The 24,377-nt window shown below is 48.8% G+C and overlaps 1 protein-coding gene across 4 annotated transcripts; it reads left to right on the forward strand.

The window, feature by feature from the left end:
• On the forward strand, nucleotides 1-23,042 carry syt9b (synaptotagmin IXb). Of its 4 annotated transcripts, none has more exons than XR_002838908.2 (7): nucleotides 1-422; nucleotides 9,356-9,695; nucleotides 10,161-10,701; nucleotides 19,649-19,769; nucleotides 20,389-20,560; nucleotides 21,069-21,193; nucleotides 22,051-23,042. XR_002838908.2 is itself a non-coding variant. In XM_023816938.2 (7 exons), exons 1-7 carry the CDS (start codon nucleotides 275-277, stop codon nucleotides 22,123-22,125), a joined length of 1,527 nt encoding a protein of 508 aa, XP_023672706.1. In that variant the 5' UTR covers nucleotides 1-274; the 3' UTR covers nucleotides 22,126-23,042. The 4 variants fall into 4 exon arrangements, 3 of the variants coding, with proteins under 3 accessions (XP_023672706.1, XP_023672720.1, XP_072574245.1); XM_023816938.2 differs by having other exon boundaries at nucleotides 21,064-21,193; XM_023816952.1 differs by lacking the exon at nucleotides 22,051-23,042 and having other exon boundaries at nucleotides 21,069-21,205.
• Nucleotides 23,043-24,377: the final 1,335 nt, after the last annotated feature.

A 24,377-nucleotide genomic window follows, 5' to 3' on the forward strand; every position in this document is an offset into this window, starting at 1 on the left:
TTGGGAGGATGGACGTGTATGTGCATGAAGTGAGCCAGCCCGCACTCCTCTCTCCATCCTCAGCCTGTCCTCAGTAAAGCTGCTCGGGTCCTTAGATGCTGCTTCTGATCCCCTGGCACAAGCCACGGAGCCGCAGAGCCGGGTTTTGGTAACAGGAGCCGCGCCGTGGAGAGCTGCGCTCCGCCCGCCGCTGGTGCTGATGCTGCGATGAGTGGGTGAGGTGGCGGTCGGAGAAAGAGCAAATCGCCTCCATGCACAAGGATGCGGGGGGGAAATGCCCGGCGACAGGGAGCACGACGTGTGTCGGAAGGCGCTGGAGCTCCTGTCGGATCTCTGCTCTAAGGGCGAAGTGCAAAGCGACAGCTGCCTGGATTTCAGTTACTATCTTCGCGATCTCGGCCGGCCGCGGTACCCCGACGCAGGTAAGGATGAGGGGCGCAGTTTGGGTTTGAAACTTGTCTGCGATCAAGTTGCACGGGAAGTGCTTTGTAATTTTATAAATCTCTATATTAACTGCACTGCATGTTCGTTCACAACTTAAGTGCGTGCTAATCAGTGCCCCACCCTCCAGAATAAAAGTTGCTATGGGGGAAATGCAGCATTTATTCATTCATGTGTTTATTTAGATAGAGACTTCATAGCTGGTAGAAGCAGACGATTTCCTCGTTTTGAGAGACGGTATCATTTGCACCCATCCGTCCTCAGAACCGTTTCTTTTGTGCCCGCGCTCCGCCCGGCGGCACCACACCCTTAGCGGCAGCCCGCCGGGCACCGGCCGCGTGCGGGGCTTCACTACGCACCTGTCTGCATGTATAAATGCTTATAGCATGCGTTTATTAAGCTGTAATTATTAGGATATTATGACAAGGACAGATGTGGTGCTTGATTGTACAATCTAGTCATGGGTAATAAGTCGTTTAAAAGTTGCATTTTACCAAAAGTTTTAAAAGCTATTTCAGAAACACCTGTGTGACCTGGTGAATGGCATCATGTATTTCATTGTCTTTAAGTAGGACTTACTTGACATAACTTGAGGTTATGTACATGAACTCTCCATACATCTTTCTCTTGTTTGAATTTACTTGAAAAATATGCACTGACACCCTGAGGACAGAGAGGCATGCCAACCTGCCGGCTGTAACTGAGCAGGAAGAGGGAGTTTGTGCCTCAGCTTCCTGCTTAATGTGGCACATCTTCACCACATGCTGCACTGGGGAGAGAGCCCAGCACAGGCTGGGGGTGCAGCAAGACGCAGCGCGTTAATGACGGCTCCTACTGAAAGCTGTCAGGCAGCACTGTGTTTGGGCAATGCAGTGTAGAAAGCTTTAAACAGCCAAATATTCAGAGCCCCAATGTGAGCGGCATACGGTCAGCCTTCGCCGGCTGAGGAGGTGTCACCATACGGAACAACGACCTAAAAATTACAGCAGAAACGTAAGAGTGCCTGGCTGTTTCGCGGTTTGCCCTCACGCCCGTGCTTCCGGTTTCCGATTTCTCAGCTGCTCTGGTGTTTATAGGCTGTGGCAGCAGAGAGCAGAGTAATCATCACACTTACAGCAGTGGCGGTTCCTGGGGCTGTGGGTTCTGTAGGATGGAGCTCCGGTACAGCATGGGGTTGGTGTTAGGGTCTGTATGCGAGGAAGGCCCTTCATAGGAGCTCCAGTACAGTGTGAGGTTGGTGTTCGGGTCTGTATGTGAGGAGGGCCATCTCCAGTACAGTGTGAGGTTGGTGTTCAGGTCTGCATGTGAGGAGGACCCTCGTTAGGAGCTCCAGTACAGTGTAGGGTTGGTGTTAGGGACTGTACATGAGGAGGGCCAGCTCCGGTACAGTGTAGGGTTGGTGTTAGGGACTGTACATGAGGAGGGCCAGCTCCGGTACAGTGTAGGGTTGGTGTTAGGGACTGTACATGAGGAGGGCCAGCTCCGGTACAGTGTAGGGTTGGTGTTAGGGACTGTACATGAGGAGGGCCAGCTCCGGTACAGTGTAGGGTTGGTGTTAGTGTCTGTACATGAGGAGGGCCAGCTACGGTACAGTGTAGGGTTGGTGTTAGGGACTGTACATGAGGAGGGCCAGCTCCGGTACAGTGTAGGGTTGGTGTTAGGGACTGTACATGAGGAGGGCCAGCTCCGGTACAGTGTAGGGTTGGTGTTAGGGACTGTACATGAGGAGGGCCAGCTCCGGTACAGTGTAGGGTTGGTGTTAGGGACTGTACATGAGGAGGGCCAGCTCCGGTACAGTGTAGGGTTGGTGTTAGGGACTGTACATGAGGAGGGCCAGCTCCGGTACAGTGTAGGGTTGGTGTTAGGGTCTGTACATGAGGAGGGCCAGCTCCGGTACAGTGTAGGGTTGGTGTTAGGGACTGTACATGAGGAGGGCCAGACCCAGCCGGCCCTCATTTCTGCATATCCACTGTATTTTCCCATCTCTGCCTCCTCTGTTGCATTAGCATGGTTTACCCTGCGTTACCCTAGTTTACCCTGGTCCTGCCATAAGTTCCAAGTGCACTGTCACGCACTTAGAGGAGCACAGTGAAATTCTGACGTCACAAAGAGGAGGGGACAGGTGCATGGGGGGGGACGACAGGACATGGGGGACTGACTGCAGGAGAGGACACTTCTGACCAGGACACAGAAGCCAGCATCCTACCAGCCTCCTGTTATCGCCCATTTAAAATGATGCTCATTTCAAGTAATCTAGAACTGTCTTATTATTCTGCCTGATATTTTGCTCATCAGAGAGCAGCTGAAAAGTCCTTAGAAAAGTGGCTTTTAAATAAAAACGCGAAGAGTCACGCCGGAGCCTCTGTGTCGTGCTTCACCGTGCATCTCACAGGAGGTGGGGGCTCCACACGCCCAAGATGTGTTGGCCCAGTTTCTTTTATAGCTCAAAGGGTTACGCATGTGGTCCATGTGGAGCCAAAGCATGTCATGACGTGTCCAGTTGAAGACCTTCCTTTTATGGCAAAGACATGGGCTTGTGAGATCATGACCAGATCAGATAAAAGTCATGCACCAGAACCTCAGTGGAGCTAATGATCCGAGTAAACAGTGTACTTTTCCATGTTGGATTTAGGGAACAGTATCAGAATCGGAATGCTTTTATTATGCTGGAGGAAACTGTTTGTAATTACAGACTGCACAGTATGTAGCCATATGGAAAGATAAAAATATACAATACATAGTCACAACAACAATTGCTATATAAAAATAAATAAGTATAGCATATGGAGATGCCTGAAGAGAAAAATACACAAATTTCAATGTAAAAAAGATAAATAAATAAACAGAATCTCTCTCCTCTAGGCCTCAGGACTGCCACAAACTATCAGAAGTCTAAGGACTGAGGACTCCTGCTTATGTTCTTAGTGATCGCAGGTTGGGCAGCGTCTATCTGTAGCGCCGCTCTCCTGTGAAACATCTCCGTAATGTTGGCCAGGTTTCACGGATTGGTTAGCAAGCCATGCCTCTGCTATTTTAAGCCAGTGTTTTCCTTAAAGAAGGGCAGAAACCCCCTAGTATGACTCAAAGACCGAATCCACCCAGCTCCAGAAATGCTATATTTTTGCAGAGCTGCGATCTCCGCAGTGGTAAGCGGCTGCGCTGCAGCCGGTGCTCGTCACCAGTCTTAGCTGTCGAGCTGCGGGGCTTTTTCAGGGCTTAGAGCTGTGAATGGGCCCCGTCTGGAGCAGCCAGGATAAATCACTCAGTGCCTGTGGGAGAGTGCTGCCGTTCTGAGGCAGGAGACATGATCGCGGGGGCAGCCCGGGGGGGTCGCACGCCTCTAGTCTTTTCAGGGAGGCTCAGAGGCAGGGGCTGCTTCGCAGATTTTCCTCAGTGGAAGCAGCCAGGCGGCTTGATGCTCTCGCTGAATGCCATTCCGTCCTCCATGGCTGGAAATTGCATGCTCCGCCTTAACTCGATATGTGGTTGGGGCACCAATCGACAGACTGCATGGCTCCTCACTGAACGGCTCTACACTGCATAGCTCCACACTGCTCAGCTTCTCAATGTGCAACTCCTCACTACACGGCCCCTCACTGTGCACCTCCTCACTGCACAGCTCCTCACTGTGTGGCTCCTCACTGCACTGGTCCTCACTGTGTGCCTCCTCACTGCGTGGCTCCACATTGCGCAGCTCCCCACTGCAGAGCTCCTCACTGTGTGGCTCCTTACTGCACAGCTCCTCACTGCACTGGTCCTCACTGTGTGCCTCCTCACTGCGTGGCTCCACATTGCGCAGCTCCCCACTGCAGAGCTCCTCACTGTGTGGCTCCTTACTGCACAGCTCCTCACTGCACTGGTCCTCACTGTGTGCCTCCTCACTGCGTGGCTCCACATTGCGCAGCTCCTTACTGCACGTCTGCTCACTGTGTTGCTCCTCACTGCGCCTCTGTCGCACGCCATTCCAGGCTGAGTCGCCGGCTGGCTCACTCACACAGTCAGGGAGGGGTCTGCTCCTCACAGGCCTGTACGTACTGCCTGCATGAGGCAATAATTGCTGCAGGTGGTGAAGAATGGGGTCTCACGCCTTTTGGGGGCAAATGTTTACTGTCTTCAGTAACATTAAAGAAGGCTTTAGCTCTACCCACCGTCTTAGGGAGCCAGTCTAAGTCTGTAATTCTGCTCTATTATCATGCTCTTTCTTCTCCCCTGTTCTTTGATAAATGCTCAGAAGCAATAACAGGAGTCTGCTGTTTTGTGTCTTGAACATTAATTACCGTGACTCCCCTTGATTACTGCCACTTGGACTTGAATGTATGTCAAGGTTTGTCAGTGGTCTTAATGGAATCTCAATTGGTAAGTCTGAGGGGAAGAGCTACGCAGGAAAGGCAGCTTAAAGCCCCTGTTTTGTGGGACTGAATTAGCTGCAAAATCAGCGCAGGCATAAGTGTCATGCTATGGTACATTATAAAGCAGGCTTTGTGCAACAGAGCTGGCATTTTACAGAGTGTGAAAGTCGATAGGAGCACATCAGCGTCCATTTGTCCAGCTTATATATATATCAGCCATTCTGATCTACTTCTATGAAACCGATATGCAGGGCTGAAAGGTGATACTGGGGATGTGTGTGGGGGGGGGGGGTGACTCACTGACAGAGACCCAACCTGTGGGGTGAAATGTGAATGAGGCTGGCAGAGTGATGGCGGGAAGCTGAGGGGGCACTCATGCGTTCATGGATCCTCTGGGTCTCCCCGCATTGCACACTGTGAAACTCGGAGGGAATATGTAATGCAGTGGGCGGTGCCATGGGGCCAGGCCAGCCAATCAAACGGCAGGGCCATCCCCCTGCTGCTCTAATTGCATATTGGCTGTACGACATCAGATCCTATTCACTAACTTTGCTTCCAAACTCATTTTTATGAGTTAGTTAATAATTGTACCAGAGATTGAAATGGGGAGCAATTAACTAGTTCCTTAAGTATTTATTCCTTACAGTATTTTAGTAGTACTTGCTAATTGTTTTGGCTGTCAAGCTAGCTACAGTTTTAATTCTTTTTTATTATCCTCAGTGAGGCTGTTATTATCCCATGTTAGTTACACAGTTTGAGATGAGCCTGTCTGTTTTGGACAATGTAATCTTTCACCTTCAGTCTTTCAGAATACACACCTGCGTGAAATGAAATGATGATTTATTTGCCATTAGCACAAGAATGATTACAGCTACATTGTAATGCTTCTATTCTCGCATATCCCAGCATGCTCCCCTTTGAAACACACACACATGTATACATTTAAGAGTGAAGCTTGAGGTCTGAGTGCACGGTCAGGCCATTTATCAGGCACCCTGGGCGCATTTTGCGGGGGGGGGGGGGGGGGGTTAAAGGCCTTGCTCACACGGAGACGTGGTTTTAACCTCAGATACACAGGCGCAACCTGCTGAGCCGCACACCAGCCCCCGCATGCGTGTATGTTCCTATGCCGACTAGAGGCTGTGCAGACTGCACAGCTGCGCATTTCCTGCGCCATTCAGTAGCAGCTGAACCAGCAGCTGTCAGACTCAGTCCCCAGGCCGCAAGCTACTGACTGAGAACGATAAGAAAGTCTCGACTGTGGAATCTTTTCTGTCATATTATAATAATGACCACATTGTGCTCATTGGCTGAGCAGCAGCAATTTTCAAATGATGCTGCTTCTGACAAGGGCCCAGCGTGTCCGTCTATTTCCCGCTGTAAGCGTTCCAGAGAGGCGCCAGTTCCCACTCCTGTTTTTCCTGCAAATCAGCGCCTTTATGCCCCTGGAATGTTCCGCCCAGCACATGCGCGATACAGTAATACCCCCTGACCGTCGATGTGACACGGATTTTCCGCGGCCCGATCGAAACGCACGCATGATGGATGGCGGGACCAGCCGGCGCCCAGTGCGAGTCACCTGCTCCGTGCCGCTCAGCGTGGAGGGTTCGCTGGCTGCGTTTGTCATTAAAGGCCACACTAATGAACATGCCGTGTTTTGGCGCTGTTCCAGGGGAATTGGAGATAAACAGTGCCTAATCCATCATTCTTACCGGAATCACCACTCGGAGAACCGTATGGAATGTAACACTGCATAAAATGAACAGACGGAGCTGCTAAGTGCAGAAAGTCGTCACAGAACAGAGGTTTTTTCTGTGCAGATAATTAAACTAACTCAGCTGAGCCTAATTAAACTTGTCAAGGTTTCTTTCAGAAGTTTAAGCATGGTATACCTGTAAGTAATGAATCTGGCTCCCTGTAATTTTATTACAGTTTGCCATATTTAAATCTAATTACGTAATGGCAGCTTTTCAGCCGAGAGACCATCTTGGTCTCCATGAGAACTTTGATCAAGGCGCGGCCTTGCAGCGATTTACAAGGCTCAGCGCCAGTGAACAATGAAGAGCTAGAAGAGACAGGCGGAGCGGCCCCAGTGTGCTGTGCTTACCTACCTACGGCTCAATGTCATTTTCTCGAAATTCGCTTTTGGGTCTGTTGGATCAGGAGCAAAGGTGTGATCTGGGAAGATGGGATGATGGGCTTTTTGTATGGCGAGTATTTAAAGTGATGCTGCTGCTTCACGCTAGTTTCTTTTTGATTAGTTTAATCTAAACCCCAGTGTGTCTGCAGGTAATCATTCCAGGCAGTGAAAATGACAAAGAAAGCATTTTAAACGAAGCTCACTCTGTGACTCAGAAAATGAACAGAATAGAAAATGAACCCAGAAGCCTATTGTCATACTGACATGTGCTGCTGGTCAGTGCGCTGCTGCATGTTAGCTTATATGCTAATGCTGATGGTGTCGGGCTTTGGGCTCCGGTACACAGTAACCAGCCAGCGTAGGAGGCGCCAGGGAGCCTGGCTCACTGACCCTGACAAACCAAAGCCATGAAGATATTCTCTGCTGCTCTATTCTGGCTTCATGTGGGGTCACTTTGCTGACAGGACCGGAGCACAGCAGAGTGTGTGGGCGTTGGGGCACGTCCCGACTGAGGCAGAGATGCAGGCCTCCTTCCTGTCTCCCTCATGGGACACGCCACACCCCCCCCCCCCCCACTCCCACTCATGTTCTCTGTTATGAATGAAGCACCGGCACTCAGACGGGGGGCAGGGTGCCGCTTAGGGAAAGCCCAGCCCTCTTAAATGCCTTCTGGTAAATGGCATTAGATGCTTCTCTGAAAGCTGAACCATCTCTTCCACCATGTGGTCGGGAGGGTGGGTGGGGGGGGGGGGGGCAAGGTGGCCTCCCAAGGTGCCCTTGTAAGGTTAAATTGCTCGGAGAGGATGAAGGAGCAGGGCTGGTCTGCTGAAAGTGTTCGCTGCTAGCTGAGAACCTTGTTTCATTGAAGTTTGATGTCCGGCCCGTGAACCGTGCTGTGAAACAGTGTCGGCAGGTTCCGTGTCGGCGTCCCTGCGGAACGCGAGAACGCGATCTCAGCCCCCCTGCAGGTCCATACGCTACAGGGATGTCCAGGACACTCACAGGCACAGCCCCCAGTGGGGAGTAGTGAGGGAACAGCACACGAAAATGCCTTTTATTAAAAATAACTGCGGAACAGTGACTGAACTCCATAGGAAACCACAGGATACGAGTTCAGGAGCGCGTGGCTGGTGTGAAAGTCAGTACGACTCATTTCAGTCAGCTGGTCTCACTGCCCAAAACAGACAGGAGGTCTATGCCACATGATCTTCTCACAGATAGAGCTGAAACTGCTGACCAGAAATATAAAACAAGCTAAACATTTTAGGACACGTAGTGAAGGCTGTTTATCTGTCATCTGTGCACCAAAGTTTCTGCTTATTCCCATCATTTCCAACTCCAGACGTCTGTTATACATAAGAGATGATAGAGGTGTATACTGCCCCCACCACTGCCACAGCCCCCCCACATTTAGGCAGAGTGCTGCCGCCCGCCCCATCTCTGCGGGCCCAGTCCTGCCGTGTGGAGGGTGGGATGCGGCCAATGGGACGGGAATGGGGGGGAGCATGATGAGTGTTAAAGTAAATTCAGTTTGTTTCACAGAAATATTCCTGTTAAGCACAGACATTTCTTGAAGAACCACAGTCTGATGAATGGCGTCACCCAGGGGGGTTTGAGAGTGGAAAAGCTACATCCATCTTCCAGCCACTTATCCAGTGTTATGGGAGGGGGGGCTGGAGCCTGTCCCAGGAAGCAAGGGGGACTCTACAGACAGGATGGATGTAGTCTATCACAGGGAACAGGGAGGGGACACCACAGACAGGATGGCAGTCTGTCACAGGGCACGAGGCAGGGGACACCACAGATAGGATGCCCATCCGTCACAGGGCACGAGGCAGGGGACACCACAGATAGGATGCCCGTCCGTCACAGGGCATGAGGCAGGGGACACCACAGACAGGATGCCCGTCCGTCACAGGGCACGAGGCAGGGGACACCATAGACAAGCTGCCCATCCATCACAGGGCACGAGGCAGGGGACACCACAGATAGGATGCCCGTCCGTCACAGGGCATGAGGCAGGGGACACCACAGACAAGCTGCCCATCCATCACAGGGTGCCCACTATAGGCAGTTTACAGATGCCAGTCCCCAACCTGCAGGGCATGAGGCAGAGCCCCACCCCCACTGGGCGTCTGAGCCTGAGTAAATTACTTTCCAGAATAATATTCTAGAGCGCAAAATCATACATTCCAATTTTACTCGATACATCAAAAAGAGTAAAATTAAACATTTGGAATGTGCATAAAATGTGCATAAATAAGCAAAAATGGGAGTAACGTTTACTACAAAGAAACGAGGTCAAATACGGCCTGAAGAGGAGCAGCACGTTTGTGGGTTTGGGGGAAATGCTGCTGCATTAGTGCCCCCCTGAGTGCGGCCCGCTGGCTGACCCTCCCGCGCCTGTCCCCACGCCGCGCTGCAGATGTGTCCGTCAGCCTGCTGTCCCTGGTGGTGACGGCGTGCGGCCTGGCCCTCTTCGGGGTCTCCCTCTTCGTGTCGTGGAAGCTCTGCTGGATCCCGTGGCGTGAGCGGGGCCTGTCGCCGGGCGCCAAGGACGAGCAGCCAGAGCAGCTGGCCTACGGCGACGCGGACGCCGTCGACAGAGAGTGCTGCAAGGAGGCCACGCCGGTGCCCGAGGCGGCCATGAAGATCAGTCACACCTCCCCAGACATTCCGCTGGAAGCCGAATCCAAGGGCAAGGAGAACTGCATCCACAATGCACGCATGCAGCGGCAGGTCACGGAGCCCACCTCCTCTGGGCGGTCAGTGTCTCTCCGGGGCTGAACACCGCTTTACCAGCACACACCTTCACACAGGGGCATCGGGGAAACCCCAAACCGTGGTTTCCCTTTAAGTACCATGCTCAGCATGTCCCAGTCACCCTTTATGCTTTACGGTGTTAACTCTTTAAAACCGCCGACCAAGGTTTATGGTTTGGCTTCTGTACTTTGCTGAAAGAGCCCAGTAGCCTTTTGAGTGACCCCTATTGGAGCAAAGGTGTACTACCACTCCCAAGTCAGAATGGGTAACTGTTGAAGAAGAGACTCATAAGGTTAATTAGCCATTTCAAACTGGGCTAGAAAAGGGGGGGGGAGTTCTTATATCAGTGTATTCAGGTTAGTTTGTAGCATTGTTTTGGATCTAAAGATTATGGAATGCAGAGTTGATGGCATGATTAAGCAGATTGTTTAGTTACCCCTGCTCCGGTGTCCCATCTCTGCTACAAGGCACGACTCCATCCGGAGGCAGATGAACCTGTCAAACCCGGACTTCAACCTGGCACAGTTCCAGCGGCAGGAGTCGCTGAGCGGCCTGGGCCGACTGAAACCCGAACTCTACAAGCAGCGCTCGGTGGACAGCGAGGACGGTCGGCGGGGAGGGGGCTGCGGGCGCCTCCACTTCATCCTCAAGTACGACTGCGACCTGGAGCAGCTCATCGTCAAGATCCACAAGGCAGATGACCTGCCCGCCAAGGACTTCTCAGGCACGTCTGACCCCTACGTGAAGATCTACCTACTGCCGGACCGCAAGACCAAGCACCAGACGAAGGTGCACCGTAAGACTCTGAACCCGGTGTTCGACGAGGTCTTCCTGTTCCCCGTGGCCTACACTGAGCTACCCACACGCAAGCTGCACTTCAGCGTCTACGACTTCGATAGGTTTTCTCGCCATGACATCATCGGCCAGGTGGTGGTGGACAACTTCTTGGATCTGACAGACTTCCCCAGGGAAACTAAGCTCAGCAGGGACATCCAGTACGTCAGCTCGGTAAGAGACCCGGCTTCGCTGCTGCTCCTCCAGAATCGTGTCCTTGGTGTTGTGAGCCCACAAACATTAAGCAATAAACACACACAGTGATAGCATCTCCATAATCCCCATCCTCTGTCTTCCAGCATTTAGTGATTTTGTGTATCTGACACGTAAGTTTAAGCGTTGCTGAATCGATGCCACAGCTGTCAGCTTGCAGAAACATCTATTTCTCTCCTTACAGACATAGAGCAGAAGCAATATTTATATTCCTGTGCAAATACGTCGGCTTTAGTGCAGACGTTTGATAAAGAAGGTCTGTGAAAGAACAGCGATTAAGCACATTTAGCTTTTTTCTGCTTTATTTATGCTTTATTGCATTTCATCATTTCTAAAAAATATTTGAATGAAGCAGCATCGGCAGGAGGGAAGATGAGGATGATGATGAAGTATAACACAATGAATAGTAACAATGTTGAGGCTCCATTATAGGACAATAGGGAAACACTTTACCTTAAACAGTCATCTATAAGTCGTTATACAGTACTGTGCAAAAGTCTAGTTGGATGGTTACTGGAAAAAAAAGTGGTGATTTTAGCAGAGGTTTTGAAATGGCTAAGCTAACACACTTTGACAGGCGTAATAGCATAGTTTTACACCAGCATTAAGATTATTTAAGCATCATTTTCTGTGGCTGCCAAAGACTTTTGCACAGTACTGTAGATACCTTCATAATGCATTATAATGGTCAGTATCGAATTAATAAAACATTACAGCATCTTCTATTAACAGACATAAGGTAGTATAGTATTGATTATAATACTTCATAAGCTCCAATGAAGCTCTCATCTATAATGCACTATAGATACCTTCATAATGCATTATAATGGTTGGTATAAGAATTAAGGATGTTTTGTACTGCATAAGAAGATATCTATAGTGCATTATGGATCAGAGCTTCAGAAAGCATTCATAATGCGTAATAAATATTGCTATAATGTGTAATGCCTATTTATAAATATTTATAGCCATGTTTTTAATGCTTCATGAATGTATTATAATGTGTTATGAATGTGTTCATAAATTCTTATAGACAAGGGATTCACAGATTTACAGTTATCAAAAAAAGTTGCAGTTATTATTAAAACATACTGTACTCTTGACTCGGGTGATTACAGTGACTCAGTGAGGTTCATTCAGATTTAGGGTGTAAATACAGTGCGACACAGTGGAATACTGCTGGTTTATTGGTGAGTTGGCTTATCACAGACACACGCGCACACAGGCGGGAGTGAGCTTTGGTGTGAGTGTGCTGGGAGAGCCAGTGGGCCTGGAGCTGGGGCTTAGGGGTCTTTCCATGGGGCCCGACGGCGACGTTATTACTCTGCCAGCCACTGGATTTGATCTGATGACCTTCCGGACACAGACTTCTTACCGACTGACCTATACCCCGCCCCCCATTCAATTCCACAGTCCCGATTGAACATGCTAAGAACCGTCAAGGCGCATTTTGCAAGGTGCATTTTGGGAGACGGTGAATTTGGTGCATTAGTAAAAGAAATCGTTAAGCCGAACAATCCCAGCGTGCCGAATTTTTAATACATTATAAAATAATAATTCACGCTTTTCATTGAGACTGAGATCGGGTCTGCCAGAATGGAAATCTCAGCAGGAATCATAAGACCGATCACACCATTAGAGGAGCAAACAGGGGCATTCTCTAAATAGACCACCCCCTCCCAAATAGACCACTCCACCCCCTTCCATGCCAGGGAGGGTGGAGGAGGAGCCAGCCACGGGAACAGCGAGCGATAGATGCATAATTGGGAGTGTGTCCCGGAGTGTGTAAGCATTTATCAATGCAGGTGAGGAGGAGGCTCTGGTCTGTGTGAGCATCAGCCACTAATGAGAGCAAAGCGGTGAAAGCACCCGTCCCTGGGGCCTGCGTTCCAAGCCAGTGGTCAGCACCGCTGCCCTGCTAATTACAGGCAACGTGTCACAGACCAGCTATTGTGCCTCCTTCTCCCCCGACTTACCAAGACACTTGCTCTGAAGCGCGCGCTAATCTGCAGAGCAGCAGGGATAATGAGCCCCGCACGATGGCTGCTGTCGGAGGCCAGCAGGGCTGGCCAGAGACCGTCTCTCCTGTTTTACCAGCCCTGACATTAATTCCCCTGCCTGTGATTGATGTCTCTCTATCCCAGATGGGAGATTACAGATTTGGCTCTGTGCAGCTGACCTCCTGGATTGCATTACAATAAACATTCTGGAAAATTCTGGAGGATTTTCGATTGCGGGATCGCCAACATTCAGACAGATGTCTGGCAGCTTTGCCTTTCTCTGAGAGAGGCAGAGGATATGCTTAGCTGAATATATACCGAGAGTTTAGGAATATCGCAACCTGTCATCTAACGCTGCTTGAAGAGGAAGGACATCGTGAGTTTTTTTCACTTCCCAATGATCTCTCACTTGGGCTATGCGTCCAAAACGTTGTTCATTCAGGAATTCATGGTAAATAGTCGTAAAGATAGGAAAAAGATTCAATAAGCCTGAGGAATGGGGACAGAGAAAGGAAGGAATGATAGCTCGCTAATGCAATAAGTGAAGTTAGTTCAATTGGGGAATAATTGGTCAGGGATAATCATCCTCATTAGCTGTAGGGTAATTACGTTATCTGCTTGCTTAAGAGACACTTATCCAAAGTGCTGCACACATTTTATCTGCCGATATGCTAGGATGTTCCCTCAGTCAATACTGACCTTTTTTAAAGGACATAAAATTCATTTCTCCCTGGATCTGTACCTGCAACAGCAGCATCGCAGCCCAGATCTATATTTAACCTGTACTCCATGTTCGGTCTACAGGCTATAACGCACAGCAAATGCAATTATCATATTAAATACTGAAAACAGAGACTTCTTGTAGATTGTATCTTAAAATATTTGAGTTTTACCTGCAGTGACACCTCACTGGAATGCCTGCAGCCCCTGGCAGAAGCCACCTTATTGGACTATGGTGTAATGTAACTGGGAGTCAATGCATTAAGCAAAATTGCACTGGACAGGCCCCAGTACCACGGGCTACGGATGGGTGTGTCACGCTCTCCTCAGAGCCGGAAGAGGATGGAGGGATGGGAGGGAGGTGTAGCTTGTAAGGCTGGCTTGTGCGCATATATCATGCAAAGGGCTGTGAATGTGTGAACATGGTGTCCCAGAGACCATTGATTGACTGGTAAAGAGATCAATATGAGCTTTACCTGGTAATGGACCTCATAACATTATGGGTGTTTGGAACATGGATATATGGCGGGGTGCAGAAACAGCAGCACTGGTCTCCTCACTTCCGCATCGTTTCATGATGTCATTCCTCCGGAGGACATGACCTACATGGAGAACAACCTCATATTTCCGACAGGAAGAGGAAAAGGGATACCATCTCATATTTGCATGAGAACCTTGAAATGCAGGATCGTTATTGAGAGGATGTGCGAGCCAGTCTCCTTCTAAGGAGCTCCTAGCAGCTAACAGCTGACCTGCTGTCTTGAGTGACCCCACTTTTATGAATCTTACAGTCTCACAGCATGATTATAACAGGAAAATAGGCAGTTGCTCAGACTCCCACAGGTTGGAAGCCATTTAAATCAAGCTTCTGATACCTTAGGAGAACTCAAAGCCCTGAGTTATTGTCTTTGAAGAAGAAAGCACTCTTTATTCCCCAGAGTCTTCAGGACAGTAGGAAATTCCAGGAGTAGAATATTGTCTAAGACTCCAGTGATAGAGAGTCAAAGTCACACTATGTATTACAAAGCAACAGGCAACCAGACAAACCAAGACAAGCCATAATGCACTCTCACCTGGTTCCTGGGCTGTCTCAACTGGGAACTTTTGTAGCTCCTGGCAACTTTTGCGTGTCGCTTTCCGACCGCAGAACATGAAATGTGAATAAGCATGGGGGGTGCAAAAAAGTTTGCAGGTTAAATTTCACACAAATTCATACTAAACTACACTGCTACCCCAATACAGGGGAGGATGAACAAGTCATTTTATCAGTTATTGACAGTTTTTGGGAGGGACTAAGAAATATGAAGACACAAGCAAAAAAGGTATTCATTAATGTAATGTAATGCAGATAAGATACAAAATAATTCCATTTGCCCCATTTTGCTGTACTGCTTCTCTCTCTTTTCCTTGCACGTCTACATAACTTTCAAGTTAGTTTGAAGGGACCTATAGATATTTTGCAGGTAAAGTGCCATTAAGCACTACAATATTGAACAACTAGGCAAAGGTGCTAACTGAGTAAGTAGCTTAACATACCGCTTATCTTACAGACATTCATGTTTACACCTGGGGGGAGACTCATGTGACACTATCAGGAATGAATCGTTAGTGAATCGTCTTTGACTAGTCATGCCTGTGCTTGATTCCATTTCAACATCCACAATTCCACATTCATGATATATCTGTCACACAGGAACTGTATTCAAATGGGGTCCCCTTAATTGTCTAGTAATTAATAAAAAAAATTACTGATAAAAAATATTTTTTCAACTACTTATTATTCTTTTAAAAATTATGATTAAAACACCACATACAATCTTAAACAACTGTATTGTTTCACATTCATAAATATCAATAAATATAAATGAGTTAAAATAGAATGATCGCAATCATCTTCAGCCTTGTAAAGACAAGCTCGCCTAACTGCTCATGTGATCAGGGAAAATAAAATATGACTTTGTGCACTAATCTGGCTTCTCTATATTTGCAGAGAATCATATAACAAACATGATCAAAAACTAATTCTAGAAAAAAAAAATGTCTATGGGGTCGGCAGAAATTTGTGATGTCAAAATGGGGTCAAAGGCCAAAAAAGGTTGGGAGCCACTGATCTATTGGGGTCGAAAATAGAGCAGATTGTTCCATAAGTGCCATTTTGGCCATCTCTACTGTCTGGCAAGTGTTTCTCACGTTCTGTAGATAAATAATAGTTTATAACTATGATTACCCATTTGATCTCTTCAGTTTTAACTCAGTAGTAAAAAAAATCAGCCTTTAAACAAGAAAGAAAAAAAACGATCAGACATTTATCATGATATTTATCAACTGATGTGTTTTGTTTATCGTGATTTTTTGGCCATACCGCCCAGCTCTGGTCATTACTGGTCTGATGGCAGTTACTGGTCAGACAACAGTTTCTGGCCTGATAGCAAATTAATGACCTTATAGCAGTTGCTGGTCTGATAGTGGTTACTGGTCTGACAGCACTCACTGATCTGATCGTGGTTACTGGTCTGATGGCGGTTACTGATCTGACAGCAATTAACGTTTGACAGCGGTTACTGGTCTGATGGCGATTACTGGGCTTACAGCGGTTACTGGCCTGACAACAGTTACTGGTCTGATAGCAGTTGCTGGTTTGACAGTAGTTACTGGTCTGACGGCGGCTACTGGTTTGACTGCGGTTACTGGTCTAGCAGTGGTTACTGGTCTAACAGTGGTTGCTGGGGACCAGCCGGCCTTCTGGCTCCCACTTCATATCTGTGCTCTTGCTTGGCTGCTGTCCCAAATACCTCTGCCTCCCCCCCCCCCACCACTCTCCCACACGCCCTACAGCACTGAGATACTTATTACAGGAAAATTATGAGCAATTTATTTTCGCTGTGAATGTCACTGTTTAGCCACTGTATTTCTGTATTCTCTAAAACAAACCTCGGGCTGTCCTCCATTTTGGAATGACTGCCATTAACCCTGACGCTGGGCCCTCCCAGTGAATATAGCTCATTACACGTCTGTGCCCCTGTGAGCAGCAATGTGTGGCTGAAGTCGAAAGCAATCCGTGGAATATTAAGTTATGAGGTCTCCGTATTTGTCCTTGTGCATTGCAAGAAATGGTAGTTCGGAATTATACTTAGAGGGGTGAATATTTCATAAGTGCCTACCATGAAGCACAGAGGGATGACCTAAATTAAAGATGGATGGAAGAAGCAGTGAGGGTCCAGCCTCAACAGTGTGATATTGATTATGGGGCCCCACTTTTCACTTACGTGGCCCCTGAGCCTTGAGAGTTTAATACTGATTCAAGGCCCCCACTTGTCACTCATGTGGCCCCCGAAGCAGTGAGGGTCCAGCCTCAACAGTATGATATTCATACAGGGCCCCCACTTGTCACTCATGTGGCCCCTGAGGCAGTGAGGGTCCAGCTTCAACAGTATGATGGTGATCCAGGGCCCCTGCTTGTCACTTAGTTGGCCCCTGAGGTAGCGAGAGCCCAGCCTTGACAGCGTGATACTGATCCAGATCCAAAATAATTTTGACACCTACAGAAATAAGACACTAGCTGACCGATAAGCAGCCGCTCCTGCTGCACTGCTCAGGGAGGCAGGTGTGAGTTGGCGTATCATGCTGGATCCACTGTCAGGCATAATGGCTTCCTCTCCACTGCCTGCCTGTCTGGAAGAGGGGGCTTCGGGCTTGTGTGCAGCAGGCGAGCTGGAGCCGGGGCGTTGGGCCTTGTTCTGCTGCCAATCTGGGCCAGAGCTCCAGGGAAGCAGCACACTCACATGACCGCATGCATAAATGATGTGCTCGACTGGTTCACGCTCTCCTGCTTTCTGCATGTGGGACATACATTGATGGTTGCCATTAAGCCGGTAGGGCTTCCCTGTTCCAGTGTCAGAAGTGAAGGAATGAGATAATGGATGTGGGTTCATTTCCCCACGAGCCTGACCGGATTACCAGTAAGACGATGGATTACGGGGGGCGGCATGGTGGAGCAGTGGTTAGCACTGTTGCCTCACACCTCTGGGACCTGGATTCAAGTCTCCATGTGTGTGAAGTTTGTTTGTTCTCCCCAGGTTATTGTGGGGTTTCATGCTGAGATTAATTGGAGTTGCCAAATTGCCCATTGGTGTGCATGGTGTGTGAGTGTGCCCTGTGACACCACCCTGAACAGGACAAGCAGTTGCAGAAAATGGATGGATGATGAAGACATGTTCATTTGGGCCATTATGTTCAAGGACCCTCTAATAAGAAACACAATGTACTGAAATGTTTTATAAATTTAATCCCAACGTGTCGTATTGAAATAACTGTCTACTGGCTTCTTAAAGCAGATGCTTCAAAATGCCCTGTTCCGCTGTCATTTCAAACCCCTAAACAACACCCTAAACCAAATAACCCTAACCCTAATCCTAACCCTAAACCAAATAACCCTAACCCTAATCCTAACCCTAAACCAAATAACCCTAACCCTAATCCTAACCCTAAACCAAATAGGCACATGAATGTGGCTGTAATGGATAAATTAAGTTACTTTACTAAAAGAGAACTTTATGAGAAATTAAGATAAACTAAGATAACCAAATTTTCAAGCTAGTTTTCTGCTCTCAGGACGAAGGTTTGTGTGAATGAAAGGTGGCTGGAATGGGACAAAGCTTTAAACGAGCCCTTCACTGAAATTTTGTATCACGCTGAAATTGCACACAGCCACGTTGTTTCAGGCAGAATCCCACATGCCCTTCCAGCCTGGATAGCAACATAAATCTCACAACTTAAAACGTGTGTATGTAATATGGACCTTTAATCTGTTTGCTGCCTGCAGCACCCTCGAATGACTGTCACTGTATCTTTCTCCATTTGCACCGCTGTCACTCGATGCTCCTTCGTACAAATAGCCTCTGAGAAGGAGCAAAGAGAGAAATTAATTGAGAAGGCGATCTCTAAACGAGGGTGGGGGGGGGGGAAGAGGAGGCCAGACTGTGAGGTAAGACCACGGCAGTGGCCCTGTCTGTCTGACCTCCTGAGATGGAGACGCTGCCCTTGTTTGCTCCTCGTTCACTCCTCATTGGCTCCCCTGCATGGTGATGCACCTTCTCAGTGCTCTGCTCTAATCTGATTGACCAGGCAAGAGTGACCATCATTTCACCGTTGACTTGATTTAGAGGCGAGTGAGAAAGTAGCCAGCAGTTCTCCTATACCCTTCAGATGGAAGGGGCCGATCGCATTATTTGTCCCGGGAGGAATTTGCCCGGTGGAAGCGTGCCTTCTACTCGGAAGTTGAGATAGTGCTAGAAGATCACTGGCTTCGCTTACTACAGCACATCCGCCCCCCCTCTTAGTATGTCAGGATGTTGCCAGTGAATGGGGGGAGGTGTCTGTCTTCTACCCTGCACCTGCCACTGAAAAGTCAGGAGGTAACTCACACGCCCATGAGACCCTGACGCACCCAGTACATCAGATCCCTCTGTCACCTTTGCCATCGTCAGCAAGGTGCTGTAGAGGGAGCGGTTGTTCTCTCACGCTCTTGTATGATTGTGGGAATGAAGATACTGATTAAGCCTCATCATCAGTCTCCAGGGAAATGACTTCTTCACAGCTTTGAGATGTACTTCAATGCAGTGCCTCGGGAGCAGCAGCAGCATAGGGTTGTGGTGACTGACGATGCAGCTAAATGATGACGACGCGGCCCGCAGACAGCTGAGGGACACATTCGGATACCCATGCATCTTGGCATAGATGCAGCCCGGCGTTCTGCGCCTAGGCACGGAGGAGCTCTGGCAGAGACAGACCAGGACATTTTAAAGCAAATCCGCCCCTTATGTGAGCTGGCAGAGCCAAGCCATTGAGGTGAGGTAACACAAATGCAAAGGCTGCAGGTTTCGGGTTGATATCCCTTGTGAGATTCAGAAGTAGGGGGTTTCGGGTGAAAATCTGCAGCTTTTTTTTTATAGATGTGCTATTTACAGAGGTGATAATTGAACTGCTGCTTTTAAAACATGTGAACAGAGCACTTCATGCTCTGTTAGTCAGGAGACTTTTGCTCTGGAAAACCAAAGGATTCTCCTTGCAAAGCTTTTCATGCTCCACAGATGAGATGTTTCCAATACCAGTGCATAAGAACACTTGTGTTCTTTGTACCATCTGAACAAAAGGCCTTCTGCTCATTTCCCCTGTCTCCCCTACTTTAGGATAATGTTGACCTGGGGGACCTCATGTTTTCGCTGTGCTATCTCCCCACCGCTGGTCGGCTCACCATCACCATGATCAAGGCCAGGAACCTGAAAGCCATGGACATCACAGGGGCATCAGGTTAGTGCTTGGAGGCTCTTTCACAAGCTGCTGCACTGTGAAGGTGCTCCTCTGGTACGCTCTTTCACAAGCTGCTGCACTGTGAAGGTGCTCCTCTGGTACGCTCTTTCACAAGCCGCTGCACTGTGAAGGTGCTCCTCTGGTACGCTCTTTCACAAGCCGCTGCACTGTGAAGGTGCTCCTCTGGTACGCTCTTTCACAAGCTGCTGCACTGTGGAAGTGCTCCTCGTACACTCTTTCATGAGCTACTGTAATGTGAAGGAGCTCCTCTGGTTCTCTCTTTCACACGCTGCTGCAGTGTGAAGGAGCTCTTCTGGTTCAGTCTTTCACACGCCGCTGCAGTGTGAAGGAGCTCCTCTGGTTCTCTCTTTCACACACTGCTGTAGTGTGAAGGAGCTCTTCTGGTTCAGTCTTTCACACGCCGCTGCAGTGTGAAGGAGCTCCTCTGGGTCGCTTTTTTGTGAGCTGCTGCTGTTTGAAGGTGCTCCTCTGATTTGCCCTTGTATGTGCATATGTTCGTCCATTTACATGGACCTCACACATTACAGTAAAATCATAAAACATAAAGCTGTCACTCCATGGGCTTTGCCTCTTGACTCGTATTGCTGTCTGTCCACAGATCCATATGTAAAGGTCTCTCTAATGTGTGATGGACGCAGACTGAAGAAGAGGAAAACATCAATCAAAAGGAACACGCTGAATCCCATCTACAACGAAGCCATAGTGTTCGATGTCCCTCCGGAAAACATCGACCAAATCAGCCTTCTGATCGCAGTTATGGACTATGACCGGTAGCCTCCTCCGTCTTTCATGAATATTTATGCATCTTTTGACCATGTTCTGTCACCCTACTAAAGCTTGCAAGCAGAAACTAACAGGAAAAGGTACAAAAACAGCAGCCCTTAATGAAAGCAGGATATCTAAACAGAAATGTTTCCCTCCTCATGCTCTTTTCTAGGATCCCTTTGTGCTTTTACATTCCACAGCTTAGTCAGCGATGCTCGCTGAATCCATTCTGCTTTCCTCTTAGCGTGTCTGTCAAGAGAATGAAAACAATGCATCCCGGTGTTTGTAGCTCAGTGAGAGGCTGTTCCCAGCCTTTGGAAGGTTGGTGGTTCAAATCCCACAATTGGCAGAGTGATTTCACTGTTGGGCCCCTGAGCAAGGGACTTAACCCCAGTAGAATGTCGCTTTGGATAAAAGGATCTTACTAAATAATTGAAAGGTAAATGTGTTGGTGTGAATGTGAGAACCGTCGGCTTTAAGAATGCACTGTCTCTGGGCGCTTTCACAGTGTAGGTCACAACGAGATCATTGGTGTGTGCCGGGTGGGTAACGATGCTGAGAACCTGGGTCGTAACCACTGGAGTGAGATGCTGACATACCCCCGCAAGCCCATCGCACACTGGCACCCCCTGGTGGAGGTAGGAGCCGCTGTCAGCCCTTTCCTCTGAAGGATACACATTTACTCGATTCTAATGGAAACACTAATCATGCACTTTAAATACCAGTGACATCATTTGATCAGTATAATAAATTACACCCAGTAAGAATGTTACCCCTGGCCCATAACATGTTAAGCCTGCGATTCAACTGGCCAGAGGCTGTGATATCTGTGTGTCTCTTCCCACCTCAGTTCCTGCTGCATCGCTTTGAAATCTCACTTTGACTCACGCTGACCTGTAAGACCGCCCGCCTCATCTATAATTCAGCGTTCCAGAGGCCAGGCCTTTTTGGTCAAGTTTAAACTCCCTTCAAAAGACCCATTTATCTTTAGAAAATTTATAGTGGCATTTCTGAAGGTGCCTCTTTCCTTCCTGATGGTATTTTCTCTGCTTGCCAGCCACTGTGAGGCCTCTCGGGTCTCTCTTAGCTTGTATGGTGTGCTTGTTCGGCAGCATTTCCCCTTTTTAATGAAAACATTAAAAATGCTATGTCTGCAAACGGTAGCTTCTGCTCCACTGGCCAACAGGATGCTGGGGTCCTCGGCCAAATCAGAGAAATTCAGTTCGGGTGGTTTTTGTGTGGTTATTTTGTGAGTTGAGGTGTTTTGGTACGATGACGCATGTGGACTGAGGATAACAGCCTGGCAGAGACTTCAAAGGCCAAGGTGATGATGCCAAAAATCGAATCAAATCTTCACACCTGTTCTGCAGCGTTGAGGGTCACTGTATCGGCCCGTTTATTAAAACTGCTTTTCTTTTACGGGTCTGATTCAGCCACTCGTTAGCGGATGTCGTTACCGCAGCTCAGCCTGTCTCCGATGTCTTCCCCTCTGCAGTGGGTGGGGCAGGGGACCTCTGGAGGGGTCCAGGGGGGCTCCTGCCATTCCCTCAAGCCCCCCCCCTCACCCTAGCTGAAGCGGGCCGGACAGGAGCTCGGAGATGGACCGCGGCTCAGGAACCCTCCCCCCCGGCGAGCCGAAGCCACCTGAAATGTTTACATCTGTGCGAAACAACTTTAATTGTGTGCCTCGGGGATGTCCTGGTCCGCCCTGGTCCACCTCGGTCTGCCCTGGTCCACCTCGGTCTGCCCTGGTCCACCTCGGTCTGCCCTGGTCATCCTCGGTCTGCCCTGGCCATCCCCGGTCTGCTCTGGTCCACCCCGGTCATCCCCAGTCCGCTTCAGTTGCATGTTTGGAACCATTGTTTTTCTATTTAGTAACAAGCAACGATTTAGGTATGAAAGTAACTGTTTTCTACCCGGCCTTTCAGCCCATTTCGTTTCTCATGTATGTGTTTTACGCCGTAGTTGTTACCAGTGACTCTCCGATCGACGTGCATGGGTCTTCTTTCTGTTGGATATTTCCTCGGCTGATTCTTTATGTTCGTCTTTTGGAATAACATGTGAGATTCTGTTACTTGAGCTCTGATGTGTGAGGCGTGCTGTGTAAATGTATTTATAGACCTAGTATGTAAAATGTCTTTTCAGATGTCACTAATAAATATTTATATATAAAGCCTTTCACTTCAAATTTACACTGGTTTATTATGAGGTGTACTGTAGACTGTAATGCAGTGATGTTTTCCGTCTGATTTGGAGGGATTGCCCATACAGTGTTAGTTTGCACACGACTCTTGTGTATCAAACAAACACAGAGTTAGTATTGTACTTTCTTTAGGTCCGTAATAATTAAGCCATCTTTCAGTATTTATAAATCCCCAATGCAGTATTACATGCATTACATGGGAGTTACCATGAAACTCACTGTAACTGCAAATGGATGCTGTGTTCGAGCCACCGGCATGTACTGAGTGAGAAGGACGGAATAAACGACTCAAACAAAGCACTTCAGACCCCTGTAATGAATCCAGCCACACTGGCCTGTTTGCCTGTTTCTGCTGCCTCTGCATTTCCGCTCCGTGAGTCATCCCTGGAAGCACCGTTCCATATGCACGTGCCACTTGTCTACACACCTGAACTTGCCAGTTGGTCAAAGGAAACATTCCTCAGGTCAGTGCTGCACCAAGCACCCCTGTAACCAAGGCCTAGTTACAGGAGAAATGACTGAGGCTTTGAATCACCATGTCTGGTGAGATTCCCATTGCCATGCCGATCCTCTTTGCTTTGCTTAACACCATGGGAACCTGCCAAGTTGCCGATGACAAGCTGATGATCCCAGATGAGTGGGATTTTAACCACTGTTCTTACTATTGGTACCAGTCACTATGATGAAGCACCATGAAAATCTGCCCTCATGTAAAGTGTCTTAAACACTGCATTCCCTCTGTCTGCCTGTCTGCCCCCTCTCTGTCTCTCTATCTGCCCCCTCTCTGTCTGCCCCCTTTCTGTCTCTCTATCTGCCCCCTTTCTGTCTCTCTATCTGCCCCCTCTCTGTCTGCCCCCTCTCTGTCTGCCTGTCTGCCCCCTCTCTGTCTCTCTATCTGCCCCCTCTCTGTCTGCCCCCTCTCTGTCTCTCTATCTGCCCCCTCTCTGTCTCTCTATCTGCCCCCTCTCTGTCTGTCTGTTTGCCCCCTCTCTGTCTCTCTATCTGCCCCCTCTCTGTCTCTCTGTTTGCCCCCTCTCTGTCCCTCTATCTGCCCCCTTTCTGTCTCTCTGTCTGCCCCCTCTCTGTCCCTCTATCTGCCCCCTCTCTGTCTCTCTATCTGCCCCCTCTCTGTCTGTCTGTTTGCCCCCTCTCTGTCTCTCTATCTGCCCCCTCTCTGTCTCTCTGTCTGCCCCCTCGCTGTCCCTCTATCTGCCCCCTCTCTGTCTCTCTATCTGCCCCCTCTCTGTCTCTCTGTCTGCCCCCTCTCTGTCTGCCCCCTCTCTGTCTCTCTATCTGCCCCCTCTCTGTCCCTCTGTCTGCCCATCTCTGTTCCTCTGTTTGCCCCCTCTCTGTCTCTCTGTTTGCCCCCTCTCAAATCACTCAAATCACGAGACGCAGAGATTGTTCAGTAGCACCTCGATAGAGGCGCAGGGATTGCTGGGATTGCTGCGAGGATTGCTGGGATTGCTGCGAGAGAGTGGTGTTGAGCTGCAGCGATTGTTTGGGATTGTTTTTTTGGAGTGTTTTGAGTGTTTGTGTGCTTTACCTGTTTACGTGGGTGGCTGTTTATTTCTATTTATTGTTCTTATTTCGGTCAGCGTGAGTGCTTGTCTGTCCTG

The sequence above is a fragment of the Paramormyrops kingsleyae genome, chromosome 11 (assembly GCF_048594095.1).
Source record: "Paramormyrops kingsleyae isolate MSU_618 chromosome 11, PKINGS_0.4, whole genome shotgun sequence".
In the NCBI taxonomy this organism is placed as follows: domain Eukaryota; kingdom Metazoa; phylum Chordata; class Actinopteri; order Osteoglossiformes; family Mormyridae; genus Paramormyrops; species Paramormyrops kingsleyae.